The sequence below is a fragment of the Chelonoidis abingdonii genome, chromosome 6 (genome assembly GCF_003597395.2).
Source record: "Chelonoidis abingdonii isolate Lonesome George chromosome 6, CheloAbing_2.0, whole genome shotgun sequence".
NCBI classification, from domain to species: domain Eukaryota; kingdom Metazoa; phylum Chordata; order Testudines; family Testudinidae; genus Chelonoidis; species Chelonoidis abingdonii.
The window spans coordinates 31503773-31520472 of NC_133774.1; the positions used below are offsets into that span (position 1 = coordinate 31503773).

At 38.4% G+C, this 16700-nt stretch overlaps 1 protein-coding gene across 2 annotated transcripts in view; it reads right to left on the reverse strand.

The window, feature by feature from the left end:
• PAIP1 (poly(A) binding protein interacting protein 1) overlaps positions 1 to 16700 on the reverse strand; it is a 41403-nt gene that overhangs the window by 13337 nt on the left and 11366 nt on the right. Inside the window, exons 4-6 of one of the 2 annotated variants that reach the window (XM_032780831.2) lie at positions 12210 to 12322; positions 6126 to 6237; positions 4799 to 4924 (exon numbers count right to left, since the gene is read on the reverse strand). In XM_032780831.2, coding sequence (XP_032636722.1) covers positions 4799 to 4924; positions 6126 to 6237; positions 12210 to 12322 — 351 coding nt within the window. Of the gene's footprint in view, positions 1 to 4798; positions 4925 to 6125; positions 6250 to 12209; positions 12323 to 16700 lie in introns of both variants that reach the window. The other variant, XM_075066937.1, reaches the window with a different exon arrangement.

The window sequence follows — 16700 nt, forward strand, 5'->3', positions numbered from 1 at the left end:
CAATGTTATCTCAAAATTAAATTCTGCAATAAATGTAATATTTATTTAGATTTATGACAAAAAGCTAAACAAACTGGTACTAAATTCCCAAATTCCACATTTAAAAAAAAAAAGGTGTTTTTTTTTTTGGTTTTTTTTTTTACAATATCTGAAATTAAAGAAGAGAAAAAGAACACAGTTTGTATGCAAGGTTAGAACCTCAATGAATCACAAAAGACCAATATGGCTACAGGTATGAGACAAGAAAGCAGTATGATTAGCCCTTACCTGAAATTTTGACTTTTGACTCATTTGAAATTCTATCCCTGAAAGATTTCAACCCTTATTACTAAAACGTAATACATCTATTTTTTTTCCTAATGAACTTCTGATTGATGCATTTTATGGCAATTGCTAATGTTGGTCTATCATGTATAAAGCTAGACTCAATAAACAGACTTCAATTCCAACCAGATTGTTCTGGCCCTTCTTCACTCTGAGGAATCTAAAGTGAGTACAATGCACCTTACTGTTGACAGCATAAAAAAAGATCAAGGCCATCTTGACTGCTCTGTGCAGAGATTAACAATCAGAAGAGCCAGGATTTGCCTGTGATCCTTGTCACCACTGTTTTAGATGAATGCATGTTTGTCCTGATGACTTCAAAAAACAAAAAAAATATCAAATCTACTGTATTTGTTAAGCCATCTACAATCAAATATTTGATTAGTAGTTTTAACTTGTAACTGAGGGCAGATATCCATGGTCACTGGAAGCCAGAGAGTTATTTGTATTACCTTAATGGAAAAGGTCAATCATATATTTCTACACAGACTTCATGAACTACTCAGGATCTTTCATTAGGTGTAGTAAATATTCAACCACAAATCTACGTAAAACAGATTAAATGCTGTTTGAAAGACACAATGAAGTGTGAAATACGAAAAAAGCTACATAAGTCTTTGTGCCTATACCCCCTCACTTACTTTTTGAAAATAAGCTTAACTCCCCCAAATCTTGATGCTGCAGACATAAAAACAAACCTTCATAAAAGAGCTCCACATTTTTAATTTATATTAGTTCTACTGTAGATATTTTCAGAAATTCCAAGCTTGGACATTTCAATGAAGATATAAAAGCCTAGATTTAGTACCTAAAGAAATGACTTTTCAGAGCGTTGAGCATCTGCAGCACCCAGTCAGCTCATAAATAAATCATAAGGAGCCCCGCACTTGTGAATATCAGGCTGCTTAATTAAATGCCTAAATATGGTTTCAGAAGCCTAATCTTACATATCCAAATTTGAATTTGATTTATTTGAAGTAGAGGCTGTTTTTGGCTTATTTCTAGCTGTAAAAACCCTAGATGATATCACAGAAGCACTTCTCAGAACAACATCATGATCTCCTGTTCTCCAACACCAATTATACTTGTGATGTTACAACCATTGCTGTAACTAGCTATCATCCCAAGAGAAAAGTGAATTTTTCTTAAATTGCAATAGATTCTCAATGAATTGCAGAAGTTATGTGCAGACTCAAACAATGCAAATGAATTTTACATTTTAAAAACAACCAACCAAAAACAACCCCAACTAATTGCTCTGTTACTTATCTGCCAAAACTTCCAACTGTTCTATGCAGCGTTGTTGTAGCCATGTCAGTCTCAGGATATGAGAGAGACAGGTGGGTGAGAATATATTTTATTGGACCAACTTTTGTTGATTAGACAGACAAGCTTTTGAGCTTACAAAGAGCTCTTCATGTCTGGGAAACTTAGGGAAGGTCTACACTACACACCTTACTTTGGTATAACTATGTTGCCCAGGGGTGGGAAAAATCCAGTGCTATCTTGGCAAGAGAGGGCTTCTCATGGAGGTGGTGTTATTAAGCCAATGGGAGAGCTCTCTTCTGTCTGGTTAGAGTGTCTACACTGACGCTGCATTGACCTAACTACATTGACATAAGCACTATGCCTCTCATAAAGGTGGAGTTAAGTTGGTGTAGTGGGCAAGTTACATGGGAGGGAGCTACATTTCAGTATAGGCGCTTACAGAGTTAAGTCAAAATAAGCTGCCTTACATCCAATTAACTCTGTAGTACAGATCAGTAATCATAGACAAATACAAGATGGAACAGATTATTTAGCATAAGTAGTTAAGACATTTAAAAAAGGACCATTCAAGGCGAAGTGGCCTGCTAACACCCCTCCAGTCATAGGGTAGGAAAGGAAGCAGGAGGGAGAAGCAATTGGGTGGGTGGGGCGGGGGGAGAAAGAGTGTTAGCAGGCTATAGATAAATCCAGTGTTTCTATTTAGTCCATGATTTTAGTGTATAGCAAAGTTTTGAATGTAAAATCCTAGTCTCATCTTTTGAAAGTGTTGTGGGTTGTAGGTCTCCTTTGAAGAGGATGACAGGTAGGAGCTTAAATTCATAACTTTGCTAGACACTAAAAACCATGGACTGAATAGAGACACTGGATTTATGGCTTATTACAACAATTGATAACCCATTACCAACCACCTAGCTGCTTTCTTCCTCCCCTCCTACCATTCCTCCCTAGGACGGAAGGGGGTATTAATGGGCCATTCTACCCTGAATATTCCCTTCAAATGTGTTAACTACTTATGCTAAACAATCTGTTTAATCTTGTATTTAACTGTGAGGCTAACTCTGAGGCCTTGGCTACATTGGCACTTTACAGCGCTGCAACTTTCGTGCTCAGGGGTGTGAAAAAAGCACCCCCCTGAGCGCTGCAAGATACAGCGCTGTAAAGTGTCAGTGTAATCAGGGTGGCAGCGCTGGGAGCGTGGCTCCCAGTGCTGCACGCTACACCCGTAAGGGATGTGGTTTACGTGCAGCGCTGGGAGAGAGCTCTCCCAGCGCTGCCGCTCTGACTACACTCACACTTCGCAGCGCTGCCGCGGCAGCGCTCTGAAATTTCTAGTGTAGCCAAGCCCTAAGACTTGGTCTACAGCAGTGGTTCTCAACCTTTCTGGGCTCAGGACCCATTTGTAAATGTTTATGTCCTGTCATGAAGCACTAAATCAGAAGTTGGCAACATCCAGCCTGTGGGACCCTCCTACCCGGCCCCTGAACCTTTGGCCTGGGAGGCTAGCCCCAGCCCCTCCCTGCTGTTTCCCCTCCCTCGCAGCCTCAGCTCACTGTGCTACCAGTGCAATGCTCTGGGTGGCAGGGCTGTGAGCTCCTACCAGGCAGTGCAGTTGCAGAGCCGTGGCCTGACGCAGTGCTCTGTGCTGCGCGGTGAAGGGGCTGACTCCAGCTGGGCAGCACGGCTGCCTGTCCTGGTGCTCTGGGCAGAGTGGCTGTGGTGCCACCAGACACCGGTGCTCCAGGCAGCACGCTAAGGGGGCAGGGAGCTTGGATAGAGGGCAGGGGAGTTTGGGAGGGGGTGGTGTCAGGGGTGGAGGTGTGGCTAGGGGTCAGGGCAGTCCGAGGCCAGGGAGCAGGGGGGTTGAATGCGGACAGGATCCCAGGGGCAGTCAGGAAAAAGAAGGGAGTGATTGGGTGGTGAGGGGCAGTCAGGGGACAGGGAACAGGGGGAGGATGGATGGGGCAGGAGTCCCAGGGGCAGGCCCACGCCTGGCTGTTTGGCAAGGCACAGCCTCCCCTAACCAGCCTTCAATAAAATTTCAGAAATGCAATACGGCGGTAGAGGCCCTGGGGTGGTTTCAGTTGAATCCTGCCCTGCACTCACCCAACAGTGATTACTCCCGCAGCTCTTGTACTGTGCAGCTGGCTGGGCTTGGCACTCTGCTCCAGGCATTGCACTACCACTCAAGTTTGGCCCTGCCTCCTTGACTGGACCAAATTTGTGTTAGTGGAGTTGTGACCAGGCTCATTGGGTTGCAGTGCCACTCACTCAAATTTGGCATACCCAGACTTCCGTCATCATGACAACTGGGCCAAACCTGAGGGGCTCTGGGACCCCAGAGGTTGCAATGCCTGTAATAGGTAGACAAGCCCAGCCATCCCCTTGGGACAGGAGCTGCCATGCGACTTTTGAAACATTCTGGAGACCCAATGTTGGGTCCCGATCCATGGGTTAAAAACCTGGTCTACCATTATCAACTTATGTCAGCATAGCTACATCGCTCAGAAAAAATCCACCCCCCTAAGCAACAAAGTTATACCAACCTAACCCCCACTGCAGACAGAACTATGCTGACAGGAGGGCTTCTCCCTTTGACATAGCTACTGCCTCTCGGGATACCCACATGGATGGGAGAAAGGGGTCTTCATTATGTGGTGCAGCTGTGCTGCAGCAGCGTTGTTAATGTAAACAAGCCCTGAGTAAGTTTTCCAGACCCGAAGAAGAGTTGTGTGCGCAAAGGAGCAAATGCTTTTCAAATGTTTTGAAACATCAACATATTTGCATTTGTTATGGCTATACATAAAAAATATTGTATTATAGATAATCTGCAGTTTACCAGCAGAAACTATAGCAACTGCCAGATTGCATTCCTTGCAGTCAATGTTTTCTCTCTCGTTACCTCAGAGAGAACTATCAAAAAAATATAGCAATCACTTTAAGGAACTATTTTAACATGAAAATATGAAAGCAATAATAATGAACTAGCAATTTTCTTTAATATATCTTGGTGTTAATTGATCTCAGAGAACTTATATTTTCATATAAAAAGGTAGTGTTGGTCAAGTACTTACTTTCATACAGCAGGGCAATCTGGTTATATTATGACAAAACCTGCAACATTTCATCAACATTTAAGTTTACAAAAAGTAGCAGTTTCTTTTAAAAGTATATTGTAAGAAAACACTGTATACTGAACTCTTCCTACCTTCAGTAACTTTACTGCACAAATCAAATTGTTGTCCACAGGATTAGAAAAAAGCGCGTTCAGTAATTCCCGAAGGCCAGTCTGCAAAATCTCTGCTCGCATTACTTGTCCTTTTGTTCCCTTAATCTACAAATGACCAAAAACCATGTCTGAACACTTAAAATAGATTCAAATTATTTCTAAAGTTTGCTATAAAGGTTTCCCCTCTTCAATTCTGTACAGGTCGATATGATAATACAGCAGTTGGACTTGACTGGTGGAGGAATATTAATAAAAACTTTTTCAACTCCAAATAAAATAAAATATAAAAAAAGTCTAAAGTAGCTTTTCTATAAAATTTGACATACAGCTTACTTACTGGATAGTATTGCTTAATGACTGTATTAGCACTTGTTTGGGAGGACCTACATAAATGCTTGTGTGACTTCCCCATTCACGAGTGACAAAGGTCATCCCAAGCTCGAGAATAAAAACCTTTCTACCATACCATTTTGTGCCCTGTCTCCCCTCCAGCTTACATTTGGAAAGTTCTCTTTGTAATTAGAAGTTCTAGAAACTGTTTTTTTAAATAAAGGTTAGATTCTGCAAGAGCTGATGGCTGTCACCTGGGAAAAGTCAAACCGCCATCAGCAAATGGCTTGTTTGAGGTCTAGTTATAAACAAATTAATGTGCAGTACGTACATTTCTTTTGTGATTAGGTTCCCCAAAACAGCAAAGCACATACTTAACTTATTGGAACATTCAATTAAATTGAAACATGCACCAAACTTAAAAGCCAGTGAAAGGAAATATATACTTTCTAAAAATCTCATCACACATTTACCTGTGAAACTCACCATGGTTAAGATTTTATATATGGAAAATGAACTGGCATGCTTCAAGGCATAAGCCAAGTTCTAACCGATAAGAGTTAGGAAGGAACTTCCCCTATCAGCTGGTTCTTGGATTTGAGTAGAGTAATATATACTGTGGTGGCTTCACCAGGCAAAAATCTCATTTCAAAACAGAGAAAGGAGACACCTCATGCTGACTGGTCTGCCCTAGCTTAAGACAGACAGACAGACAGCATCCACAAATACTGACTTTAAGAAAGTTGCTCTTATTATAATTTATTAGAAGCATTTTTAGTGTCTAAAGGGCTTGTTCTTGTGTTGTTTTCTGAGACTCTGATGATAATGAATCAGTTTTGAAGTTCCTAGATGGTTAAAGGTTCAATGACAAAAGATTAATATAATTTGATCTATTTTAATCTGTGTTTTATTTTTTAAAAAAGAAAATTTTAAATGAGTAACAAAAAAGGACCATGATACATAACTTTTTTCTTACCTCGAGGTTAAGATAAAGTTCAGCTAAGAACAGCACAAAAGCATGAAATTGTTTTCGAGTAGCCTCATCACCTTTTGCTGCTTGATCTCTGTTTTCATACTCTGTTCGACACCTACAAAAACATCTTTAGAATCAAACTACTGTTACTGCTAGAAATTCTAATGTTCATAAGAGATAGCGTATTAAACAGTTAAAATGCTGTGAACTACTAAACTGGATAGAAAATTTCTCAAGGACATTGAATACAGGACATCAATAAAAAAGGGATTGATTCATGAAGGAATGTATAAACTTCATGCAGACAAAATGAATTTCTCTCTCTTTTATATTAACTAAACTTAATTGTATGATTTTAAAAAAAAGGCAAAGTGTTTTCTAGTCCTGAAAGAATGGAAGCAGACAGCAGAATGGAACAGAACACACATTAATTTTTTTAGATTATATCACTGATATATCAGAGGGGCAGCCGTGTTTGTTGCTTTTTTTTACAGATCCAGACTAAGAGTCCTGTGGCACCTTATAGACAACAGAAGTACTGGAGCATAAGCTTTTGTGGGCGAATACCCACTTTGTCAGACACATGACGAAGTGGGTATTCACCCACGGAAGCTTATGGTCCAATACTTCTGTTGTCTATAAGGTGCCACAGGACTCTTTATCACTGATATATTATGTCCCTACATTGTCTCTGTACAAGTTAAATATTGTTAACTTACACACAGTAAGTAGAAGTTGAGTAGGGACACTTTAAATCATAGTTTCTCATATCCTCCTGTTAGTGGCTTCATGTGCAACACCACAGACTATTTTACACCACTTATAAACATGTATCACACATACAAACCTTAGCCCATCACTTATAAAATTATTGATATGTATAGTTTAATTGTAAATCAAAATGTGATGGGGAACTAAAGTTGAATGGAAATACAGAACATAAAGATGAAAGGGAATAGGGGCAGTTTTGTATAGAACTCTAAGTACCTGTACCAAACAAGGTCTTTGGAAATGTGCATACCAGCACACCGCAACAGAGAATCTCATGGACCAATCCTTTCCATTATCAAGCATTGTCAGTGATAATTTGATGGAACAGAAAGGGACTTGGCTGTGAAGCTGAGGAGTATGGCTGATTTAGGATTACGTTTTGATAGAAGAACATGCAAGTTAAGGCTGGCATAAATATTAATGTTATTTCCTGGATTTTCAGTTTCAACATTGATAAGAAAACCACATTTGTGTCTCTAAGCACAGTTCTAGAGAGCTGAGCATGATTGTGGTTTAATGGATTGATTTTGGGACTGGGAACCATAAACTTTTAATCTGAAATACTGAAGCAGATTTGCTATATTGGCCTTGGGCAAGTCTTATTCTCCCTGCTTCTTTCAAGCGTAAGCTTCTATAGCTTTTCTTCCGAAGTGCTATCTGTGATGCTGGCAGATGAGGTGCCAGCTCATGCCAAGGCCCCTAAGCCTCACTGAACACAGACAAATGCATTGCTGGAAACCAATCTGGCTCACCGGTATGTTACTATTGTTAAAATAGATACTAGAGTTTTAAGAATGTATTTAGTGTTTAGACTTTATGAAATGCTTGTATGATGCTGCCATGTACTAATCTTACTAATATTATCCCCATTATCAGGTGATGTTTAAGTGTTTGCTCTGCAACTATAAAAAGTTTGCTAAGATTATAAACCCCACAGCCAGGAGAGAAGTATAACGCACTTGAGTTAAACTAGCATTACCAAGAGACATCATCTCCTCCCCCAACAAAAGAAGGCCCATAGACACCAGACAAACCATTATGGAACATCAGTGGACAAAATACTTTGTCGATTGCTTCCCTCACACCTACGAGGACAGCAGGGGACTGGACTAGATGATCTCTCCAGGTTCTTTCCAGTCCTACGATTTTATGATTCTAGGTGCACAAACCCTCATCCCACAGAAGACTGAATGCCGGGGGAAGGGAATAGAAATCCACGTTAAGGAGAAATCTCATCACTATGCTGCTTGGAACTGGAAGAGGGCAACAGTTCTAAGCATAAGCCAGGGATCCCCAAGTCGCTTAGTTTGGTTAGCCCTAAAAGACTTCTAGTGCTTGCATATATAGCAGCTACTATCACCTTTTTGGAACTTAAGACTATAATTTGTGTGTATGTATGGTTATCTGCTCTAACCTTGTAAATAACTCATTTCTTTTTCCTAATTAATGGATCTTTAGTTAGTTTATTACAGAATGAGCTACAAGCATTGTCTTTGGCAAGAGATCTAAGGCATAACTGACCTGTGGAAAGTGACCGGCCCTTTGGGATTCGGAGTAACCTGAATATCATCGTGACTTTGGTGGAAGGTATCATCTATTACAAAGGCAGGCTTGCATGGGTGACAAGATAAACTGGAGTGCCCCAGGGGACTGTCTGTTATAGTGCTTGCCAAGTTCACATTTGTTACTTGATTGGAGAAATCTAATACAAAAACATTATGGCTGCAGATTAATTGCAGCTAACTTATGCAATTAACAAAAAAATTTAATCGTGACTAATCGCACTGTTAAACAATAGAATACCCATTGAAATGTCTACATTTTCAAATATATTGGATTTAAATTACAACACAGAAAACAAAGTGTACAGTACTTTAAATTACTATAAATATTCTCACTGTAAAATGATTAAATAGTATTTTTCAATTCACTTCATACAAGTACTGTAGTGCAATCTCTTTATCGTGAAAGTGTAACTTACAAATGTAGATTTTTTTTTAATACATAACTGCACTCAAAAACAAAACAATGTAAAACTTTAGAGCCTACAAGTCTTAGTCCTACTTCTTGTTGATCCTAGCAATTGGCTTAACAAGTTTGTTTACATTTATGAGAGATACTGCTGCCTGCTTCTTATTTACAATGGCATCAAAAAGTGAGAAGAGGCATTCGCATGGCACTTTTGTAGCTGGAGTTGCAAGGTTTTTACAAATGTTTAGCATATCTGGCACGTATGCCCTTTCATGCTTCAGCCACCATTCCAGAGGACATGCTTCCATGCTGCTGATGCTCATTAAAAAAATTAAATGTGTAAATTAAATTTGTGACAAAACTCCTTGCAGGGAGAACTGTATGTTTCCTGTTCTGTTTTACCTGCATTCTGCATATATTTCGTGTTATAGCAATCTCAGATGATGACCCAGCACGTTTGTTTTAAGAACACTTTCACAGCAGATTTGACAAAATGCAAAGAAGGTATGAATGTGAGATTTCTAAAAACAGCTACAGCACTCGTCCCAAGCTTTAAGAATCTGAAGTGCTATCCAAATATCTGAGAGGGATGAGGTATGGAGCATGCTTTCAGATGTCTTTAAAAGAGCAACACTCCAATGCGGAAATACAGAATCCAAACCACCAAAAAAAGAAAATCAACCTTCTGCTGGTGGCATCTGACTCAGATGATGAAAATGAATGTGTGTTGGTCCGCTCTCCTTTGGACTGTCATCAAGCAGAACCCATCATCAGCATGGATGCATGTCCTCTGGAATGGTGGTTGAAGCATGAAGGGACATATGAATCTTTAGCATATCTGGCACATAAATATCTTGCGACGCTGGCTACAACAGTGCCATGTGAACACCTGTTCTCAATTTCATGTGAGATTGTAAACAAAAAGTGGGCAGCATTATGTCTTGCAAATTGTAAACAAGCTTTTCTGAGCACTTGGCTGAATAATAAGTAGGACTGAGTGTACTCATAGGTTCTTGTTTTGCTTTGACTACAGTTATGTAATTAAAAAAATCTACATTCGTAAATTACACTTTCACGATAAAGAGATTGCACTACAGTACTTGTATGAGGTGAACTGAAAAATACTATTTCTTTTAATGTTTTTACAGCAAAAATATTTGTAATAGAAATATAAAGTGAGCACTGTACACTTTATATTCTGTGTTGTAATTTAAATCAATATATTTGAAAATGTAGAACATCTGAAAATATTTAAATAAATGATATTCTATTATTGTTTAAACAATGCAATTAATCACGGTTAATTTTTTTAATCACTTGACAGCCCTTTAAAACATACAATCAGTTTGAGGCTTGTGCCCTGGTTTGTGGCAATCTGCCCTAAGGTTGGCACTCATGTCTGTGAGCATCTTCAGACAGCTTGACACCATCATTTCAAAAACTGTATTCCACACACAAAGCCATGGAACTTGAGTTCTAATAACAACTTGAAAATTTGGAGTAAGAGTGGAAGAATCATGAGATTCCACCCTGAGACAGGAAAGCACAAAAGAGACCCAACCCCAAAAACGGACAGAGCTAGCCCTGTAATTGTAATAAATATATATTAAATAATGGTTTTCGAAATGCTACACAATATTTAACTCATATGCATGTAACCAAGAGTTATCCCCAATTTTATTTGTTACAAAATAAAAACAGAAGCAAACAAATGAACAGAAGAACTAGAAGGGAGGTTGAACAAGCCCTTAATTTGTTTTCTGAGAAAATAATTTGCTTTAAATAGAGATGGAAAGTTCAGTTGCTATTTCAAATAATTTGTGCAATATATTTAGTTTCACAGAGTTGTGGTCAACCTTGCCTTTCCAGCAGGGAAATAAAATACTGATTAGAATAAAGTTATCTGACAAGTTATGACAACTAGCAAAACAAAAAGTTTTTAACAGTGAGGGTAATTAACTATTGGGACAATTTACCAGAGGTCACGGAGAACTTTCCATGATTGACAATACTGATTTGTAAATACAAGTTCTATACTTATTATCTGAGTATAATATTAAATATTAATAATCTAGAATTATGATGCTCACATATTCAGGGAAAGAAGGAAATAAATATTCAACCATGTGCTAACAGACCCTGCTCCAACAAAGTATTTTATTAATCATGAAATAGAGGAGTAGATCCTTTGGAGAGTTCCTAGAAATCCACAGTAGTCAAAAGTTATTTAAAAGAAAAAACGTCTGTTCAATGTCTAATATCTTTCCTGGGAGGTCAAAGGGTTAGAAATTCAGACTCTTAAGAGGGGAAAAGAATTAGTGCCTCTTATTGCCCAGCAGCAGATTTCTCCCAATTCACTGATGTGATGATAGCCTCAAGGCTGATCATCATGTGTTTAGCTAGAAATCTACAGATTGCAGGAGGAGTATAAGAAAGATTTAACAGGAAAAGAACAAATCTTTACAGCTCTGTCAATGACCGAAAGGACCCTTGGAAAAAGGAAGGGACCGAAAAGACCCTTAAATTTCTTTTAAAGACTAAATCTTATGAAGAAAAACTGTAAATTTAAGTATACCTTTCAAGTGCACTAATCTGTCAAGCCTTTTGCCATACAGACTAATGAGAAGTGCTCCCAATAATTTATTAGAGGCCCAAAATACCCCTCTTTCAAAATAGGATTACCTCAACAGAACTCGATTCAAAATAAAATGCCTCGACAAAAGAACTCTGAAGAGAGAATCCTATTCTTTTATACTGCACTTTTAATCTTTCAGTCTCATGTGTGTATTTCTAATCAGAAGACAAAGTTGAGAACAAAAAAGTAAAAATATCAAAATCCTAAAAATGGTTTTAACACAAACAATTCAGGGAATTTAAGAACTGTTGGTGGCAGCAGCAGAGCATATTGACTTGCAAGAGAAATTCAGAAGCAATGATACAGACACACTGCAGAGATGTGTCACTCTTGAATTTCAAGGGGAAGGTGCAAGTTACTACACTGAGGAAGTACATTTTCCTTTTCAAACAAGAGATGAATACAGGACACTTTAGAAGTTATGAAAAATTGGAAAAAGACTGTGGGGGGATACCACACTGATTTTTAGAGGAACTATTTTCCAGTCAGCTTTATTAGTAATTTATTAATTCACAAATGCATCAGAAATGAGGGTATTGGTCTTGAATACATAGCTTTCATTTAAAATCTCAGTCTAAACTTTGCTTTATATTAAATATGTATTTTGACTCCTTTGAACTAAGTTCAGGATTAAAGACAAAAAGAGGAAAACAAGTCATTTTTAAGCATACTAGCTTTTCCTCATCATAAAAATACAGGTAGATACTGACCTCTGAAGTAACAATTGCCGGAAGTTTCCACTTTGTGGATTAATGGTTAGATGATGAGATAGATAATTACACAGCCGTGCTCCCATGTAGGAAAAATTGGGGACAGATGTGGCCTTCCAAAATAAATTCAGAAAATAAATTATTCACAATAAATGAAAATTAGCTCATTAGAAAATAAAGATATTATTTTTCAGTAAAAGCACTTGATCAACACCGGTGGATTTCTAAAAAGCTGGCTATATCATTGAGTAGCAGACTAAGCAAAAAGAGAGAACTTATTTGTAACACGCCTAATTTCAGCAAGAGATTGCTCAGGGTCTAATGGCAATTCAATATCAAACAAACTTTCCCACATTCTGAAGTCCTGACTTTGTAAAAATGCCAACACCCTCCAGCATGATGGCACTGTAAGAACAGTAGGACAATGGAATAGACTGCCTAGGGAGGTTGTGGAAGCCCCTTCATTGGAGGTTTTTAAAAGGAGGCTGGATAGCCACCTGTCCTAGATGGATTAGATACAACAAATCCTGCATCTTGGTAGGGCTTTAGATTAGATGACCCTTGCAGTCCCTTCTAACCCTATGATTCTGTGTCTCTGTAATTTCTCCTTCCCTTCACATCCCAATGCCCAGTGTATTTGAAAGTTACACTCCATTAGTAATTTATTGTTTACCTCAACATCAATACTTAGATGAAAGTTCAGAAACATGTAAGAATGCTCTCAACATAAAAACAGCCAAAAACTCAACTAAAAATGCTTGTGTATCACTCAATAGGCAAAGCACTTAACACCTAGGAAACACAGAATCATAACCATTATAAACTAGCCAAGGTTGCAAAACCTTTGTTTTTTCCCCCATTTTTTTTGGGGGGGGGGAGTAGTTAATTTTGGGAGGAAGGGAGGTCTATTTTTTGAATTTTTATATCACTAATTAAATGAGCAAAATATTTGAAAAGCTGTGTTTTAATAGTAGAACCATTTTAATCTGTAAATGAAAGTCTATTCTAAAAATTGAACAGGGAAGGACATCAAGATTTCTGTTATTCTATTAGGAAGCAATATGAAATTTAGAGAACCCTCTAGAAGCCTGTGAAAAAGGGTAATGGGTAAATGACACTGGTGATCAGAAAGAGGATCATGGCTAGAAGTTACAATCAACAGTCAGATGCTGAAGAGATGGGACTGGGACATTGTGAACTGTTAGGAGGGCTTGGTTTGCTAGAATCTAGAAAGGAGGAATGCTGGGCATTTGATAACATTGTTCTCTACAAAGGTAGCTAGTTCATTTTGCTTTTAAGCTTTCAGTGATGAATTCACATAGGTGGTTGTTTCTCAAAGGCAAAGCTAAATGGAAAAGCTATTGGTCAGTAAAACAAACTGACTGTTTACTCATTAGCAAACATTAGCATATGAATTCCTCACTCAACATGCCTAAAACTGAAGGAAGGAAGTGGTACAAAACAAACAACATTTGTTTTAATTACAGTCCAGTCATCAAGAGTTATTCAGGCATGGATAATGGATTCATGCTCTTCTAGGAAACCATTTTCTTCTGACTCTTCAAAAGAAAAAACATGTCATTGAAATTTTTTCTATTGACATGAAACAGCAGAAAATTGATTAGTTTGATGCTGCTGGAAGCAATACATTCTCAATACAGGCATCATAGTCAAGACTTCTAACAACTCTTCAATTTCAGTTTCTTTCAGAAGCAGCCTGCTTGTCTGCAACACCCAAAAATGGCAAATTCTGCAATTGTCAGACTTGATTAGTAAGATAAAGGTTATTTTATGGTAATAACAAATCATCTTCAATGTAGCACAAAATGAATAAATTGAAATAAATGATCAAAGCACTTTTCCCTCAATATATATACTCCACCAGACAAATTTACACTTGTGACTCCACTGCTAGAGACAGCAAATGGAGAAAGATAGGAAAAAAAGAAAGAACCAACACCGACAATGTAAATTGGTTTGTCAAATGGAATAATCAAACAATGGCTATACTCCATAGAGGAAAAAATGCTTTCCTACTTAATTATTAATTCTACATCTGAAATTAAAACCACACAGCTTTATATCCAAAATGCAAATGATGCCATTCAAGAAGGATGAGAAAAATACTGACATGGAGGCCTTTACCATTTGCTTAATGAAAATAAAATAAGGTCATCCAAAACATCTGACGTATGGGTATTCAGCACACTATTTAAAAGCCATTGACAAAGTAGCAACACTGGAAATTACAAGAAAACCCACTACCTGGGTTAATGCTTGGTTGAAAAAGGAGAAATCATGCCTCAGCTTCCCTAAGACACTCTAGGAAAATTGTGTGTCTATCCAACTGTGATAATATAAATAAATTTGCACTATGTAGGCCATCAAAACAGCACCCATTTGATATAAGAGGGTACTAAAATTACCAACATAACTGAAAGAGGTTTCAGAGGGATTTGAAAGATTACTGGCTGAAGAAAAGTGCTGCAGTTACACTGGAATCTCATTTAAAATAAGTGAAGACCTAGAATCACACAAGAATAAAAATGCCAACATGACTGAACCAATCAAGGTCAGAAGTGGAATTGAAAACAAAACCGCCTCTTCCCACCCTCACACCCAAAATGTAGCTGATGCAATGTAATCCTAAATTTTGTCCTTCTCTAATATTTAAAGATTGAATATTCAGGTTTCTAGCCCAAATTCCCTGTTTCCAAAGGATAGTGTGACAACAACGTTGCATCAAAATGGTAAAAAAGTTGTAGATGTCAAATCATGAAAGACAAAACAGCTGAATTCAGAACTGACTGTTTAAAAAAAAAAGAAGATCATCTGTATTTCTGTCTAGTAAGGACACCATCAAATTGAGAAAATGCTTATAACACACCGGAATTGATTTGTTTAAAATTTTTCTAATAGGTCAGATGCTGAAAAAAATTAAATAAGTTTGTAAAATTGTAATATCTAGGAGATACTAAAATAATTGTATACTTAATTAGTAGATTGGGAACTCAAATATTATATTCTTGTGTTTTACATATAAAACTGCAAACTTTTCAGTTTGGATACTATAAGTGCCTTATGTTTAAGATGGAGTGATAATGTATACATTATGCACTGTATCACTTTGGGTGGTCTACCTCCACTGGTTCCTCTACCGCATTGGAAGAAATCACAGCAATTCAAAAACAGGCTAATGCAAAAAATGATTAATTGTTTAAAAAAAGTTACAATTGTCAGACAATTTTACTCTAGATGAAATCTCCTTGCTACTTCCATATTTTTATTTATATTATATTATATATATATATATAAATAAAAGTACCCAACTTTCCAGTAGGGGTCCTTGGGCAAAAGACCCCCTAACGCTTCACCTGCCTACCTCAAATATGAGAGTGACACGAACTAGGAGAGTCATGCCGGCTCGGACGTCGCCCGGATTAACAAGGTCCGCGCCAGATGTTGAGGAACCAGGACAATCTGACGATAAGTGGGCTACTGGAACAAACCATTCATGGACGAGACAAGAGAACCTGGAATTGATGGAATGCTACTACAACAGTAGACCTAATGAGAGGGGATATATGAAACGTATGAGGGGACTATGGATGGACAAAAGACCTACATCCACACTTACTGAGAAACAGCTAGTTACCCAACGCTTCAACATAGTAAAGAGGAAGCTGCTCTCACAGCTTGAGATAGACCAACTCCACATTACATCCCAGACTCAAGAAGACCTGGAAGAACAAGTGGATGTGCAGCCCACACCTGAAGCTGAAACTTCACTGCCACCCCCTCCATTGCAGAGCACAGCAGCTGATATGAGGCATAAGATCATGGAGAAACTAGCTACAGTCAATCCTCGAGACCGATTACCAAGGCTCAGTGGAGAAGTACCATCAGATAGTATGTTAGAAGATGCCAATAGAGCCCTCATGACAATCCCTACTACCACCATAACTCAAACCAATGAACTGGTATACGCTACAGCCTCTGTAATCCTGGAGATGCTTGGCTACATGATCAAGAAGAACAACAGTATGTACCCACCCTGGAAAATGAGGTTGGAGGATAAGATCAAGGCGACTCGGAGAGAAGTTAGTCAGCTGGTGGAACTACAGAAGGGTGTAGAGATTAAGGATAAGACTCGGCTACTGAAAAAATACAAGGGCCTGACTCCATCTGAAGCCCTAGAGACTGCTAAACAAAGGCTCACAGCACTGGCTACCAGGCTAAGGAGATACACTAGAGAAGCAGAGGCCAAAAAAGTAAATGCCCTGTTCTCCAAAGAACCATCCAAGGTGTACTCCCAACTGCAGTGCAACAACACAATAACAGCAGAGCCACCAGCAGCAGAAACTGAACAGTACTGGAAGAACATATGGGAGAGAGAGAAGACTCATAACACCAGTGCAAAGTGGCTGCAGGACCTGAGAACAGAGCACAGCAATCTCCCAGAACAGAAACCAGTCACCATCACAGTAGAAG